At 42.1% G+C, this 17,306-nt stretch overlaps 1 protein-coding gene across 2 annotated transcripts in view; it reads left to right on the top strand.

Annotated features, from left to right (window-relative positions):
* The first annotated feature begins 385 nt into the window (after window positions 1-385).
* The window catches only part of Syt14 (Synaptotagmin 14), a 34,648-nt gene continuing 17,727 nt past the window's right edge, over window positions 386-17,306 (top strand). Inside the window, exons 1-3 of one of the 2 annotated variants that reach the window (XM_065221363.1) lie at window positions 386-408; window positions 470-637; window positions 15,019-15,180. In XM_065221363.1, coding sequence (XP_065077435.1) covers window positions 15,024-15,180 — 157 coding nt within the window. In that variant the 5' untranslated portion in view covers window positions 386-408; window positions 470-637; window positions 15,019-15,023. Of the gene's footprint in view, window positions 409-469; window positions 638-705; window positions 2,039-15,018; window positions 15,181-17,306 lie in introns of those variants that run through there. The other variant, XM_065221362.1, reaches the window with a different exon arrangement.

Here is a 17,306-nt window from a genome sequence, read left to right as displayed (position 1 = left end):
AACGTAAATGCCTCGTATTGCACTTCCACGACGTTGACGATTTAATTCGGGATTTCCTTGCACCTCAGAGTGCTATACAGAATCTCGCGATTCCGTCAGTTGAAAGTTTCTGTAGTCGATCTTCTCCTGTCTCAGATTCAGTTTAACTTTAGCTAATCTGTGTAGCCAGCCAAAACTCCTGTATAATTCAAAGAATATATTTTACTGCAAACTAATAGCTATAATCTTTCTTTTTACAGTGATAACAGCAGGCCTAACGGACAAAATTGGCAACACTGACCCAAGCTGCCAAGCTTTGCCATTTCAGAGCTTCTCGCTCTCAAAAAGTTTCCTACCATAGAGGACAAGCCTCCCATGCGCTCTCCCACAGTAACACCAGGACATCCTTTGACCCACCTCTTGGAGAAAGTAATACAAACACTCACACACCTTCCCATTTAATTTCACTCTCTCTCTCTCTCTCACACAGACTCTATAAAATCAACGAGAAAGCTTTGGAGAACCGAAAGCACACGGCGAAAAAGATGGCATTCGATCAGCAGCGCTTACTGTGTGTGATTTATTGGTAGCGCACACTCTTTTCTTGGTAGCGCAGAGCACAGAGTCAAAACAAAAGAGAATCAGCCGTGATGATGGGGTGAGTTTTATGGGAATCCTGGGTATTTCCGTCTTGTGTTCAGTTCAAGAACTACCTTTCTCCGAGTAACATCATCCATCGGGAAGGAACCACCGTGTATTCGACGGTGGTAACAAAAGGAACAAAAAGGAAAAGAACTTTATTACATTGTAACCCCTTTTGCATTGCATTAGATTCAAGTGATGAAACGTAAAATTTGAAGCCGACAACGGGGATTGGTTGGATAACGTTTTGAAAGTGAGATTAGCGTACGGTAGTTTTTGTTTTAGATTGGATTTTGATCAAAAAATAGGTAGAATCTGTAGTGTAGTGCTTTGTGAGTCGTAGAAAAAAAAGCGTATGTGTATCTTTTCCGTTTCCGAGAAGCCTTGGTTGTCCTAAACTCGGACCTGGAACTCGTTGCTAGGAAGGATTAGATGCAAGATAGGATATGTGACTAATTGAAGGCAAGGACAAATGCGACATTTTTGGATTTTCTTCGAGGAACGCAAACCTGACTAGAGGGTGCCGTGGTGAGGAGTCGCAGGTTTTTGTGTGTGTATGTAAAGAAGCAAGAAGCAAGTCGAATGTTCGGCGTTTGAGAACGAAGTTTAGTTTTTGGAAAAGATCTGAGGAAGTTGTCAATCTGGAAGTGGGAATAACCAGGAAAATTGATCGGTCAGTGACAGAGGAAAAATTGAATGAAAATTTTCCTCATCTTTGCCAGTGTGTGAGTGTGTGAGAACGAGAGAACGTCGGAGAAAAGTGCGTACATCAAGCAGCAGTCATATGTGACTGTGGCCGGAGAGCGAGCGAACAAACGAGCATTGGAGGCAGGTCTGTGCACTCCCGCGGAAGGTTGAGCAAACGTTTGTTGTCACTTTTGGCTGTATCCTGTCGGTGAAGAGCCAGATTGAATCCTTTCAGCGGCATCGACCGACCGACTACTACGATGGGAAAATGAGAGAAGAGTACGCGAGAGCGAGTGAAAGCTTATCGAAGTAAACTGGTCGGTTAGAGCTCCTCAGTTCAGCACGTGTGTGTAGTAGACGAGAATCATTACAGACCCCCCCGTCGATCGATACCAGCAGATTTGTCAACAACGGCGACGACGACCGACGGGTTTCCCGAACACAAGACAGGACACAAACAAAACAACAGGACTAACAACCTTTCCTTTCTGGCGATTCGACGCAGTTTCCGTGACAGTGGAAAGCGGAAGAGTGATGCGAGCCCGGTCCAATAGTGCTTATTACTAGAGACATTACTGTTTTGGGTAACCGTCTTTTGTATGCAGACGTGACGTGTTATTGTATCGTGCTCGAGAAGAACGAAGAAAGTAAGAAGAGCTTGGAGGAAAGCAAGTGATTTTGGAGGAGGGAAACATGATTCTGATCGCTGGAGTCGATAATTACCTAAACGGTAGGTTCAGTGTGTGTATGGTTTTACATAATACTCATTTGGGACTCACGGGGGAGATATTGTAACATGTAGTTGACTAGCAAAAAAAAAACAATTACGAAGATAGGGGAAATGGATGTAATGTCGGCCTAAATGCCCCTAATTTGGGCCCATACATAAATTCTGTAATCGACTAAATTTTCAATAGCGACCAAAAATTTCCATTAGTACCGCCCCAATGACGCGTTCATCTAGATAAAATTGATAAATAGCAGATGTTTAGCGATGGGCCCAATCTTAGATCCATAGGGCAACATTAGAGCCATTTCCCCTATATGTAAAGCTGTGTTCAATATAATAGCAGCGCATGCCGATTACAAAATGGTCAACTTTGACATAATGTAACTTTGTTAACTTATGATCAATTGAGCTGAAACGTTCGACAAAGAACTACAAATATGTTCAATTATACGATTACAAAATACTAAATTTTTGGAAGCACCTGTTGAACAATTTTATCTAGTGTCTCAAATTCCGGCAGGTGCTTCCAAAAAATTGGTGTTTTGTAATCGTAAAATTGAACATATCTGTATTTCTGCGGCGAACGTTTCAGCTCAATTGATCTTAAGAGGACAAAGTTACAACTCGTCAAAGTTGACCATTTTGTATGGAAATCGGCATGCGCTGCTATTATATTGAACACAGGTGTATATATTTGGATTACATTTTTATATTTGATGATAATATTTTTTTTAAATTAATGAAGTTAACCTTCTCATGCAGATTTGTTGAGATTTAAAGGGTATCAAATTTTTATAGAAGCTCGCTCCAAATTCGCCGTTGCTAAAGCTATAAGCTAAACTCCACCATAACGCAGCAACCCCATCGGGGGTTGCCAAGGGGTGAGACAGGTTAACTTTGAGATGCTTTTTTGCAGGGAGTAACTCGCGAGTAGCTGAATGTATCTCAAATTTTAATCGACGATCATCGATTTTTTTTTCTCTGCTTACTTCGTTACTACCTTTAAGAATATGCGTCTCATATTAGATGTCGGTTTTGATTCTAAACAAAGTAAGCCCTAGTGTATCCTGATGTTTTCGAATAGCTTGAATATTATGGAAGAACCTGTGCCGGTGCCTGCTTGCAACAACAACCTTCACTTCCAACCAACTTTCAGTAGATGTTCTTCCTTCTCAGCAACTAAATAGTCCCAGTCGCAACTCCGAAAGGATCATCTCTGATCAAACAAGCTCTCCCAACAGCTTTTCTTCTAAACATCTGGAATTTCACCTATAATATCCCATCAACTTCGATTGCTCCAGTAGTTGTAGCAGTAGTCCCATTAGAAAAGGATCACCTGTGGTAATAACTAACTCCGATCCCCTTCTCGATGGCACCATGCAAGTTAGCTACAGCATGACAAATCAATCACAGCACATCAAACATTGCGTGGTGAGCAATATTCCAACCATGGCTCTTACAACAACATCCGCCGCTACAGTTTCCGATATAGAAAATATCTCCGCGGTGGGGCAACAACCGATTAATACCCAATTCCAGCTCCGAAGGCAACACTACCAACCACTACTCCCGCGGAGTGTTCAACCGAGCATCAGTGCAGCCGCCGTCATTTCCGAAGCCGAAGAAGAGGAGGACGATGAACTAACCGCTGCCAATGTTTCCGGTGAGTGCGATCCTCGTCGGGACTTCAAACCCATCTACCGGACGAAATCGAAGTGAAAACCGGTCAGGAAGACGAAGAATCACGACCATCCGGAGGGCACAGCAGAAGCACCAAAACTTGAGGGATGGATTTACACCGTCAGTAGAACGGCAACAGCTGAACGTTCGGTCAACAGTTCGGTGATTTTTCACAGATTTCCTGTAATTTTTCACCGAATATCTGAAAAATTACAGGAAATCTGTGAAAAATCACCGAACTGTTTACCGAACGTTCAGCTGTTGAGATTTCGGTAAAATTTCACAGAGTTTGGTAAAATAATCTAAGTGTGTATATTGTACGTAGCCCCCCCCCCCCCTCTTATCTAACGGGCTACCCCCTATGACCTCCACATGCCAATTTGGTTCCATTTGCTTGATAAGTTCTCGAGTTATGCAGAAATTTCTGTTTCATTTGTATGGGAGCCCCTCTTTACAGAGAGGGGAGGGGTCTCGAAGCATCATAACCTTTGCTTGCCCCAAAAAACCCTACATACAAATTTTCACGCCGCTCGGTTCAGTAGTTTCCTAGTCTATAAGGGTCAGATAGACAGACAGACAGAAATTCATTTATTATATATATGGATTCGTCAGCGGAAAAAAAACAGGTCAAGGGCGGGGACAAGGAAACCAATCGGCTGCAAAAGGCAACTTTGATCTTCCGGGTGTGACAGAAGCCTATTAGAGAGGGTCTAGTATGAGAGAGAAGCGGGCTGGCTGGTTTTGAGCCAAACGAACTGTCAAAGCCAAAGACAATCGAGCAGCGCCTATCTTGATTGCATTGGCAGTGTTGCTAGAAATCATCTAGACATTGGTTGCCATGGCAGTTTGTTTTGAATCCGCTCTTTTCTTATACTAGACCCTCTCTAGACCTATGTATGAATATTAACAAAAACCGTAAAGCGGCCGCTTTTCGTCAGAGGACTTGATCAAGTTTGCTCACCGGATCAATGCATCGAATTGGGCAAGTCCGATCTGAACATTAATTGCCACAAGTTGCGGAACCAGAATAGTCTGAACGAGATGCACCGTAACACGATTGCGGTTGGCGGTGGTGATGCGGGGACTGGAAGTGGAGTGTCAGACTTGTTCGTCTTCGGCTCAGAATCAATCTTGTGAGTTGATTGAGCATCCGTCCGGGGAACTACACGTGGTGCAGGGAGGCCTCGCACGACGACGTATAGGTGATGTCCACATACAGTTCCAGCTCCGGCGAAGAAGGGGGGGGGGGGGGCTTGTGGCTATTGTGAAGTTCCGCCATTGATTGAGGAATCCGATTGCAGGTGTCCACTCGCAATGACGTGTCGGTACAATGAGGAAGAGAACGGACGAGAGACGATCGCTGCGTGCTCTCGTAGTCTGCCGTCACATATGCTGCGGAGTGCGCAGGGTTATGTTCGTAGTAAGTAGTGAGCGGCTAGCATCTCTATGCGGGGGGTATTCAATACCGCACATCTCCCTCCTCCATTAAAAAAAACATCACTCGTAGTATCCTGAGAATCTTGAGAAGAATGGCTTCACGGAAAGAGGAGGAAAGGAACACGTTTTTGCTACCTTCACTCACAGACAAACAAATGTAAGATGTATCAATCAATGTTATTCATGACAATGATGAACATCTGCAAAACTGGTAAAAGTGGATACAATATTACACTTATCAAAATTATGTTATCTCAAATTCTGTGTATATCACACAGCGTAGTATTACACAACAACCGCATTGACCAATGTACAACTGTTTTTTTCTGTATTCGTCAGATTAGTAGGTGGTGTGTGTTTCCAGTGAGATTCCTCGGCTCTTAGTTACGAGAGCATTTGCTTCGCAGACTTTTGTTTTGATTTCCAAACCTCTAATGCGTCGCTCTGGTGGTCTTCCTAGTGCACCATTAACCATGTTCGATCAATTTTCCACACCATAATTCACTTTTGATCATTGTTCCGGTAGTTTTCCAGACGCACTATTAATTACTTTCGATCCATACTCCGGTGATCCTCCAGACGCAACATTATTCATATTCGATCATTGTTTCGGTGGTCTTTCAGACTCACCTTTGACCAGCAATTGTCGCAAACAATTTATGAACAACATGCTGATGGTCTTCCAGACGCACCTTGAATTATTGCAAATCACTAATCATTAACATTCCGGGGTCAACTAGACGCACCTTAGCAGGCCACAAACCACTGACACCAATATTTCAGCGGTCTTCTAGACACGGCATTGCTTGTCGATTTCCGATGGATTTTGAGACACATCCATATTCAAGTCAAACTGCACAGACTACACATTCTTCAGTGGTCTTCCGGACACACAATTTGTCATGCCAGTCTACGAAACGGTTTGGATTAATTCTCCTGTGGTCTTCGAGTCGCTGCTTGCATCGTTCTCAGCCATAAATTAGAAATTTGAATAATTCAGTGCCAAAATTTCAAAGGGGCGTAATTGCTTTTGTAAACAATGACTTTAACCGTCAATTTCTCGCGAATGAAATCTTACGTCTCCAAAATAACAATGCTAGCTGGTAGTGCATTCATTTACCTGCTGGTGTCATTATTTTTCATGAGTGAGCATTTATTCGCGAGAAATCGACGGCTAAAGCCATTGTTTACAAATGCAATTACGCCCCTTTGAAATGTTGGTACTGCATTAATTTGAAATGCTTTCAATCAAAAGCTCCGGTGGACTTCCAAACACACCTTACAGCATTCCTAGCCACAAAAAAATGCACAATGTTTTATGCTAAATACACGAGGTTTCCAGTCAAAGCTCCACTAGTCTTCCAGACACACCTTGTGGCGTTTTCGAACCAAAAACCAAAAATCTGCGCAATACTTTATGTCAGAATACGCAATGCTTGTAATCAATGCTCCGATGGTCTTCCAGACACACCTTGTGGTGTTTCTAACCACAAATCCAAACAATCTGCACATTGTTTTATGTCAGAAATTCTGACTCAGAATACGCAATGCTTGTAATCAATGCTCCGGTGGTCTTCTAGACACACCTTGTGGCGTTCCACAAGCCAAATTTCACATTTTGTTCGGACGAAACTGTATGAAAAATGTCAATCCGTTTATAACAGACCCAGGAATGACCTGGCAGGATCGCCAATGTGAAGTTCCGCCATTAATTGAGGAATCCGATTGCAGGCGTCCAATCGCAATGACGCGTCGGTACAACGAGGAAGAGGACGGGCGAGAGACGATCGCTGCGTGCTCTCGTATTCTGCCGTCACATCTGCTGAGGAGTGCGCACGGTTATGTTCGTAGTAAGTAGTGAGCGGCTAGCATCTCTATGCAGGGGGTATTCAATACCGCACAGCTATGAATAATTTCGATGAAGCTAGAACATTGCAAACGTGTTTCACGAATATAGGTTCAGAGGGAACTTTAGGTACACTGACCTCCCAATTATGGATGATCAGCTAAAATCAATTATGGACCACTCAGTGTAGCGTGTTGATCAAATGGAGGTGATCTTTAATTGTGGGGTTAGTGTACATAAATTCAACATCAATAAAATTTTGAAAGAAATTCAGAGGGAAATTTTGGGTGGACCTATTTTTTCCTTGATTTGTTTTCCGTTGATCTTGTTTTCCGTACTGAGTACCAATGATACCGACACTAGGGAGGCAGCTCCCACACCTGGACCCTACCTATCGACCCATCAACTCATGGACCGGGGATCAACGGCTTTACTTCCCTTCGGAAGGAAGGCGTGATCGGAGATTTTATTCCTCAGAAAAACCCGACGGGCCGACTGGGATTGAACCCAGGCCTTTTGGAGTGAGAGACAGTCACGATTACCACTAAACCACTGTTGTCGCTCTTAAGGGAACTTCACAGACATCCGAGAGGAACTCAGTGAAAAATTCCAACAATTTCTGAGAAAACTGCTGAAGTTCTCTGAAGTTATCGTCGGAAGTTCTCTGAAAATGTCCTCGGAATTCCTTTCAGTTCCTCGTCAGACAAACTCTGAACTTCTCTGAATTTCTAATCGGAAGTTCTTCGAACTTCTCCTCTTCCGAGAATTTCCTGGAACTTTCAACGAGTTCACTGATTTTCCGACAAGCAAACGAAACTTCCGAGTAGTTTACGAATATTCAGAGCAGTTCATGAAATTGAAGGGAAGTTTACAAAAATTGAAAGTAACTCAAGCAACTTTAAATACGCTCACGGATCTTCAAAGAAGCTCACGAAATTTCAGTCAAGCTCAGGTATTTTCTGAAAAGTTTACGGAACTTCTGAAAAGTTTACGGAACTTCTGAAAAGTTTACGGAACTTCTGAAAAGTTTACGGAACTTTCGAGAAGCTAACGGAACTCTCAAGAATCTGACGGATCTGTCGAGAAGTTCCCGAACTTCCGGAAAGTAGGGGAAATTGTTCTAATGTTGGCCTATGGATCTAAAATTGGGCCCATCGCTAAACATCTGTTATTTATCAATTTTATCTAGATGAACGCGTCATTGTGACGGTACGGATGGATATTTTTGGTCGTTTGAAAATTTAGTCGATTACTGAATTTATGTATAGGCCCAAATTAGGGTCATTTAGGCCGACATTACATCTATTTCCCCTACATGAAACTTTCGAGAAATTCTAGAGAAAACTAAAACATTTCTTGGAAGTTCAGAGAATTTCTGCAGAGAAGTTCAGAGAAATTTCAAGGATAAGTTCAGAGAACTTCCGATGAGAAGTTCAGATAGCTTCTGAAGAGAAATTCTAAGAACTTCCGAAAATTAATTTAGAGAACTTCTGACGAAAAATTTAAACAATTTGCAAGCAGAGGTTCAGAGAACTCCTGACGAGAAGTTCATAGATCTTCCGAAGAAAAGTTCAGAAAACTTCCGAAGGGAAGTTCCGAGAGGAAGTTCAGAGAAGTTCAGATAACTTCAGAAGAGAATTGAAACCGTTTGGTCACAAGTTCATAGGTTTTTGTCATTTATGTTATATATTCAGAACCTAGACCACAGAAGTGATAGGGTTCTGTACCGCTGTGAAAATGTTGCGCCGTTACGTTATGTCCACGATAGAGCTACGAACAACCATACAAAACAAGGATGACGGGATGAACGAAAATTTGGAGAAAGAACGACCATTGCCCAAAATCGGCCTCTTTTAGTTAGCTAAGTGCAGTGGCTGATGTTTTTGAACGAGAACCAGGACCTCCCCCCTAGCAGCAGCTAGTGTACGATAGTAAAATTTAACGTTCAGGTAACTAAATACCCTGCACCAAGAACCGTAAATTAATTACGTCTTCGTCCGATAGGACCTCTTTTATGTTGGACCTTAAAAAGGTCATCCGTCAGCACACGGCCGGCTCGTGAAATTGGAAACAGTTTCCGAGCCTAATTATTAAGGACCAAACACTATTATCTGGCCAAACGTAGGCCATAATCCCAAAGGAGTTTTCCCTTCTCGGCTTGACCAAGGTGGCCTTGCCATCCCACCGCTCGCTGGCCCGTCATCCGCTCGTAGGACAGGAGTCACTGTGTCGGCCATCCCGATTCACCATCAACGGCAGCAGCGGTATGTACCGGTACAGTGAACAACGCGATTAGGCTACACGACACATATTACACGAAATTATGAACACAGAACAACACGCACATAATACAGAAAGTGACGAATAAATGCATTTAAGGAAAAGTGAAAGTTCTTCGTTTTTGTATCGCGAAGCCCTCTGATTACCCGCTAGCTAGCCGACCCTGGGTATTCCGGAGCTTGCTCTTGTCGCCCGAGTCGACCGGGTGCTGTATGTTTGATCTCCGCGTAGGTGAGTGCTGAGTTCTTACATCAGTTATAGAATATCAGAGAAGGTCTCTGAACATCAGGTCGTAAGTTCTCTGAACCTCTCCTTGAAAATTCTTAGCACTTTTCGTATGCAGTTCTCCGAACTTCTCGTCAGTAGTTCTATGAACTTCTTCGTCGGATCATGTCGGAAGTTCCTTGAACTGGGGGAGAGGTAGCTCATCGATTCTTCCGGTTCGCCTCCTAGCATCGTGCTATAAGGTACTAGGCGATAACCAGGGTAGTTGATCGATAGCTCGATGACGTCATTTCGTTGACGTCTGCAATGGGAAATTCTCATAGCAGGCGTTGACGATGGGACGTTGTCGAGTTGTTGAATAGCAACTATCGTGGTAACTCACCGATTACCTGTCGATCTGCCAAGTTTGGAAAGACGTCTGCATTGAATTGTCTCATATAATAATATTCCGGCCACTATATCACAAGAAATTGCGAGTAGCTGAGTGGAATGGAGATAAGTTAAGCATTGGGTACAGGACCAAGTCTCCTCTGGGTGGTGCCAAAATATGAGCGCAATAGAATCATCAAGTTACCATAAGGCACGGAATGAGACTATTGCATGGCTGGGTAGTCAAAGTCTTCCATTCGTTAGTCATTTCAGGTGGATTAGAACAGGTTTAGGTGGGCGTTGGCCAGATTTGGATTTTTCAGATGTAATCCTGGATAGGACCCTGTCATTGAACGTCGCGTGAAAGTGGAACTTAATGAAGGCCTAAGTACTTTTTCGTAGTTTTATGTTTTTGCTTACTGAGCAGAACATCATGAGTCTAATCTCAGGCCCATCCACATTCAAGATTCGTCAATCGTTTTATTTGTTAATATGACTACATGGTAATAACAGCAACTCGGTGATTAAAAAGGTGCTCGTCTGCCTAGTGGCAAACGTTTTTGCTTACTGAGCAGAAGACCGTGGGTTTAGTCCCAAGCTCCTTCGCGTGGAAGTGCAGAGGTGTTCTCGACTTCCATCAAAGCGAGTGTCATGTCAACACAATCCTTCCCATTCCTTTCTTGACCTGTGTTCGAGGGCGGCCGGCGCTGGTATTGCCTAATTTAAGATCACCAGTTTTTACACATTGAGGATGATTGCTAGTCCCAAGCATCGTCTATTGGTTCTCTGTGTAATTACAGCTGATCTGGCAGTAACAGAGTAGCAACCGTGGGCGGTCAATCAAGCTCAAGCAAGCAAGCAAGCTCATGTCGGAAGTTCCTTGAACTTGTCGGAAGTATCCTGAAGTTCAAAGAACAACCCACTATAAATTCAGAGAACTTCCGACAAGAACTTCAGAGACCGATGTCCAGAGAACTTCTGAGGATAGCTTCAGAGATTTTCCGACGTGAAATTCAAAGAAATTTCGACTAGAAGAATGGAGAACTTCCGACGAAAAGTTCACAGCACTTCTGAGGATAGGTTCAAAGAACTTCCGACGAGACGTTCAGAGACTTTTGACAAATAATTCCGAAGAGAAGTTCAAAGAATTTCCGAGGAAAAGTTCAGAGAACTTCCGAAAAGAGGCGATAACTTCCGACAAGAAATTCACAGATCTTCCAAGGAGAAGTTCCGAGAACTTCCGAGGAGAAACTCAAAGAACTTCCGAGGAGAGTATCAGAGACTTTCGTCGAAAAATTCAGACAACTTCCGACAACTTAAGAGAACTGTCAAGGAGAGGTTCAGTGAACTTCCAACGAGAAGTTCAATGGTATTTCGACGAGAAGTTCAGATAAATTACGACGAGAAGGTCTGAGAACATCCGGTGAGAAGTTCAGATAATTTCCGACGAGAAGTTCAGAGCACTTCTGAAGAGAAGTTCAATGTACTTCCCACGAGATGTTCAGAGAACTTCCGAAGAGAAGTTAAGAGAACTTCCGAAGGGAGGAGTTTTATTTTCTTTTAATATTGTATATTAGCGAAGACAACAAATCAAGAAGACTGGGAACTCTTCCATTTTCTCAAACGAACGCTATGAGACAGGTACAATCGCGTCATCTGCCGCTCACAGGTAAATGCTTCATACGAATTTGATAGCAAAGATTACATCCTCATAAGATAGGTTTGTGTATTTGCTAATATTTCTATACGTTGCTTCCACCTTCCCTCTAGCGCAGCGCTCTTGGTGTGTTGTCTTCGATATTAGTCAAGCTTGAAAATGCACATTACAGCTATTTTAGCTGCTTTTCGAAATCATGAAAATATCATATATTACAATAATATTCGTTACATGTAAGAAGCAAGAAGAGGAGGTTAAGTTTTGTGTATGACACATAAAACCTGTCAATTTCGCTTCCAGAGTGTCACAATTAGCAATTAGCTATAACGAAGAGTACTCACTGATCGTGATTACTCATTACAGCTAAAATAGCTTCCACATTCTTGCATGCAGCATCACAAAAGGGCCTTAAAAACAGTGGAGCTCTGGAATATTTTAAACAAATTGACCACTTTTACGGATATTCTAAATCTTCCGGAGGACCGTCCCGTGGCCAGCAAAGAGTGCACATTAGACTGATGCAAAATTTGAAATTTTCACTCCACAGTGCTCAAACGGTTCCACATTGGGCCCTGATCAGCCTCCCAAAATTAGAACTCATTTAGTTAGAAACTGACTTGGCACAAATCATTTGAAGTTTGTATGGGAATTACTATGGAGAAACCATAATTTCGGTTCATATCTATCTCAAAATTCACCAGTTCAGTCTATTTTAGAAAGTGATAGCTGAGCTTGTTGAACATTTTCTCAGCTACAACTTTGTTGAAGACCACTTTTCGATCAAATGTAAGGAGCACAAATTATTAATGATTCAAGTCCCTGATGTCTTATGATTATGCTCAATCAACTATTCAGCAGGCAACATTGGTGTTTATAGCGCGTAGAATAGAAGACAAAAATCATGGCTACTATGTCACACTGCAGAATACAGTGTTGCCCACAATACAGTTGCTTAATCTTGCCGTAATATTATCAATCTCTTAAATAATTAATAACTATTTAGTTTGACGCTTGGCTCAAAAATGATCTTCTGCAAAGTTGTAGCTGATAAAAATTCCCATAAGAATAACAATAGAATTTGTTACCAGTACAATATGTAAAAAGGTTAGAAGACAATGAACAAAAAGTTTTGCTTTCCCTTAGTATATTCCATATAAACTTCAAATGGTTTATGCCAAGTCAGTTTCTCACTAAATGAGTTCAAGTTTTAGGAAGCTAATCAGGGTCCAATTTGAAACCGTTTGAGTACTACGGAGCAAAAATTTCAAATTTTGCATCAGTCTAATGTAAATGCTGATCTTAAATCTAAATTCATCCAATGTGGCATCACAATAAGTGATTTAAAAAAATAATCGCTGAGGCATCGGATATTTCGTACGAATTGACAACCTTTAAGGATGTTTCGGATCTTCCGGAGGACCGGTTCTTGTGTTTAGGCACATCTTGGTACAGTTCTGCAAACCGCCGAAAAGTTATCGGAACTTCTCTGAAGATCCCGCAATTTTCCTGAAATTCTCGAAACTTTGCCAAAATTCTTGGAAACTCCTCAGTTTGTCTGAACTACGTTGAAAGCTTTGTAATTTCACTGCAGTTAATTGAACTGACCTGAGGTTTTCTGACCTTCTCTGATGTTGTTGGAGCTTTCCTGAAGATCTCGCCACTCTCTTGAAGTGCTTATTTGAAGCTCTGAGATAAATGGAATCCGCAGGAAACATGTTATAACATCCTTGAAGTTCTCTGGACTACCAAGAAGCTCCTGAAATATTTCTAAAGTTTTCTGAGCTTCTCTGTAGTTTTCTAGATTTCCCTGGAATTCTCAGAAATGCTTAAAGGTTTTCATCATTTTCCTAAAATTCTCGAAATATCTCTTAAGTTATAAGTAATAAAATTATAATTGTAAATGGACAATGCATTAGTTGTTTAGATTACCAAATTTTGACACATGACACACTGCTTTGACCATCAGTACTCCCGCGTTGCCTGAGGTCAAGTTTATTAGCTCGTGAAAGGTGTTTTTCCCCAAAGGATTCAAGCGAGTCTTGCGGAAACCCCTCCCATAAATATAACGCACTCAAACGTACGACTTCCTTGAAGAAATGACCCTATTAGTAGCCTACAAAACCGCTCGGAACATGCAAACTGGAAATCAACCCATTCTCCTTCCAGTATACACATTTACCTACATAGAGGAGGAGTGTAACGACATCGGAAGTTGCGTTTTATAGACCGGAAAGTCTTCACCGTTTGCCTCGTCGCCACTTGACTTGACACACATGCATCTGAACATCGCAGCAAGCCAGCGGTGGTCATACACTCACTTGGCCGCGTGTTTGGCTATGTGGCCATGGCACCACCACAGCCTTCTTCAATATCATAAATATTAAAATTTATCGCCATGAAATGAGTCATATTTCCATGTATAAATAATTCACTTTCAGAACGCAAACACTCCCCGCGATGGACGGGTGTTCTATACTCGGAACATTGTCCTACGCCTCCTATATGGGCACGTGAAAGAAAAACCCATTTTGGTTTCGCACGTATGTGTCAATCACTGCCGCCAGGGATGCAATTGGTACCTGGACCCTCGATCGAACCCATCAACCCATGGGCTGGGACCTCGGCTGGGATTGAACCCAGAAGCTTTCTTTCCGTGTGGGCATGTGTTGTGGAGGTGATCGATATTAGAGGTGAAATAAGACAGGATACTCAAAGAAACCCATCGACGCGCTGCTGCTGGCTCGAAGAGCTGTGTGGCAATCTTGGATTATTTCGATACCGAACAGAAAGGAATTATTGATGACTTTTCCAGGAGGTTGTTACCTCACTCTTGGTTGGTCAGAGTGGCTGCAAGGGCATGAAATTTTCCTTCGGGTGAACAACACGAACGAGGTCATATTTTTTTTCGTTATGAACAATCTTGATCAACTTGGTATGTCATGATAATTGATGGTTGTCAGCTTTTGACATTCTGATTGAAGTGAGTGACCGAGGTGTGGCTTGTAAAACAATGCTTTTCAAGTCTCGCTTGGCAAGGGTTGGTCGAAAAGATTAGTAGAAGCATGTCATTTAATTTGAAATCGATGCATTTTTATAGGTCGATTCGTGCTGTTACATACATGTGCTGAAAATTGGACTATCGGGACGGGCGCCTACATATATTCAGAGCGGCTCCAACCGATTACGAATGGTCGATGTATTGGCACATCTACATATACTGGCACAGTTTCTGCCTCCTACACATTCGTTCGCATCTTGCACGGCCTGTGTTCGAACGCGTCGGCGTTGAACGGGTCTATCGTCTAGACAGACGCCAAGCTGGGGTAGGACAATTGGATTCCGTATGAACAGTACTGAACTGATGAAAACAATTGGACCGCGATTGTCGTTTTAAAACAATGCTGGCAGAAGTTGTCATTTAATCTTCATCTTTACACTTTGAAAAAATCCAGAATGATTATTGTATTTTTCTTTTTCTCCTCTTAGTTCCCATGGAAACCACAACGTTCCTCGGGGCGGCCCTCGGCTTCATCGCGTTGATGTTGGTCTTATTCCTGTACATTAACCGGAAATGGTGCTTCGCCACACCTGGATCGTTTATTTGCTGCGACGAGAACACCCTACCGGCAAAAACGGTACACACCATCCGTAAGTATCGCAGGAGCCGTTGAGAGAACTAAAAAAAAAAACGAAAACAACCATGCGTCTCCACCACACCAGTTTCCTTCTTAGGTATAATAACAGCAAGCAATCTAATGAGCGGCGAAAGCAAATAGAGCTATTAGGTTGGGGGTGGCGAGGCGAGAGATCCATTAATTCGCCATTGGCGAACATTTGTAGGGACATTTATTGACATCATAACCTCAAAACGAAGCAAGCCGGCTCCGACGGACTAATTGATTCCGCTTGCCCATTTCCTCCCTCAGGTTTGTAGGACATTCATATAACATAATTGACTCTACGGAAATGGCCATTATTTGTAACTGTCGGCGGGAAGTCATGCCATAGCTGGAGAATGCATTGTATGAAATTGAGTAAGAAGTGGTGAACCGGCGATGGATATCTCCATTTACCAATGGGTTTTCCTTCATTGGACGGTGCAAGGGGTCGGTGGATGGAATGAATGATTGCTCATCAAATTACTGACTATCGGTTGCAATTGGAGGCGACTTATGGGAGTGGTACTTTATGAAGTGTTTTGTGGATTTCTTTCTTTCATTGTTATTACGTCGCGCCTTCGGTGACCGCAGCGGGACACTTTCTCCTTCTCCGTGGATTCAGTTTTAACGAAAGAAGAGTGCTCGATTGTGTCGCATGGAAACGATTTTCCTTGTGACATGCTGTTGCTGTCAATGGAAAATGGCAGATGGAAAAGGTCATCACGTGTCGCCGGGATTCTAGGATGACCGGTTGCTTAGGAGATGAGACATTTTTATGGTATCTAGATTTGCATGTAACATTTTGTCAATGGAAACTTGCTTGAGTCTTGCCGCAGATGTCGCTAGTCAACAAAAGCTACGATATTTTATATCGTATGCAGAAAGTCACGCGAAAGTTAAGTTTTTGGTTATTCTGAAGATAAAATCTAGCGTTTTAGAAGTTGTTTTTTTCGATGACTTATGAAATATGCTGCTTCCTGTAAAAGAACAGGATCAACAAAAAATCGAATTGTTTAACAGTGTTGTGTCAATCTGCAGTGGTTCGGGAATGAAAATTAGGCGAAACAAAATATTTTGACCCGGAAATTGCAACTTTACCTACCGGTAAAAGGTCAAAAGGTCGAAGGGACAAAAGGTCGAATCATTAATAAAATAATAGGACAAATGGTCGAAAGGGTCGAATCATTAAAAAATTATAGGACTAAATGTCAAACGGATAAAAGGTCGAATCATCAACAAATTAATAGGACAACATATCGGAAGGTCGAAGGAAGAAAAGGTCGAAGGAAGAAAAGGTTGAAACTGTAAAACATTAAAGGAAAACAAACTCGTCCAATTTTAGCAATCAATCTGATCCGTTAAAATATGTTTCTGAAAATCAATTGAGCGCTCATAGAGTTGGCTCCTTCTTTCAAACATGAGTAGTTCTTTAATAGCTGGGGGTGCGACACATCCAAATCTCAATTTTAGATGGTCAGAAAATATTACGTTATCGAATCAATCTACGATAAATCTTCTATCCAAATCCATCTACTCGCATCGCACTCCAACTTTTTGCAGGAAATCTTCAAAATCTCCATCAATCTTTTTTCTATATACTAAGCGTTCGTGCATCTCACAACAACAAAGCGAAATTTTTCATGCATCTTAGATAGCAGTTCTGATTTGATTTCCACGGCGAATCACTTCACTGTGAGTGATAAGTTGTCACTTTACTTCGTTTTCCCCATGAAGCTACACCCGTAATAAGGGCCTTGGTTTCATCTCAGTTGTTTGACTTTTGGATCGATTCGACCTTTTTTCCCTTCGACGTTTTGTCCATTGGAACTTTTTTCCCTTGGATTATTTGTCCTTAGGACCTTTTGCGCTTTCGAACTTTTGTCGTCCAAACCTTTTGTCCCTTCGACCTTTTGTTTTTTTTTTACCTTTTGTCCTTTCTATCTTTTGTGCATTCGACCTTCTGTCTCTCGAACCTTTTGTCCTATTTTTTTCATGATTAATCCTTTTATCCTTTCGACTTTTTGTCCCTTTGGTCTTTTGTCCTTTCAACCTTTTGTCCATTCGTCCTTTTGCCCTATTGTTTTTTTTTATGATTCGACCTTTCGTCCCTTCTAC

The sequence above is a fragment of the Ochlerotatus camptorhynchus genome, unplaced genomic scaffold, assembly GCF_037179485.1.
Source record: "Ochlerotatus camptorhynchus isolate MF236.1 unplaced genomic scaffold, CSIRO-AGI_Acam_v1.1 ptg000141l, whole genome shotgun sequence".
Classification (NCBI taxonomy): domain Eukaryota; kingdom Metazoa; phylum Arthropoda; class Insecta; order Diptera; family Culicidae; genus Ochlerotatus; species Ochlerotatus camptorhynchus.
Note: the sequence above shows the minus strand (reverse complement) of the source record. Positions and strands in the feature narration are given on the sequence as shown.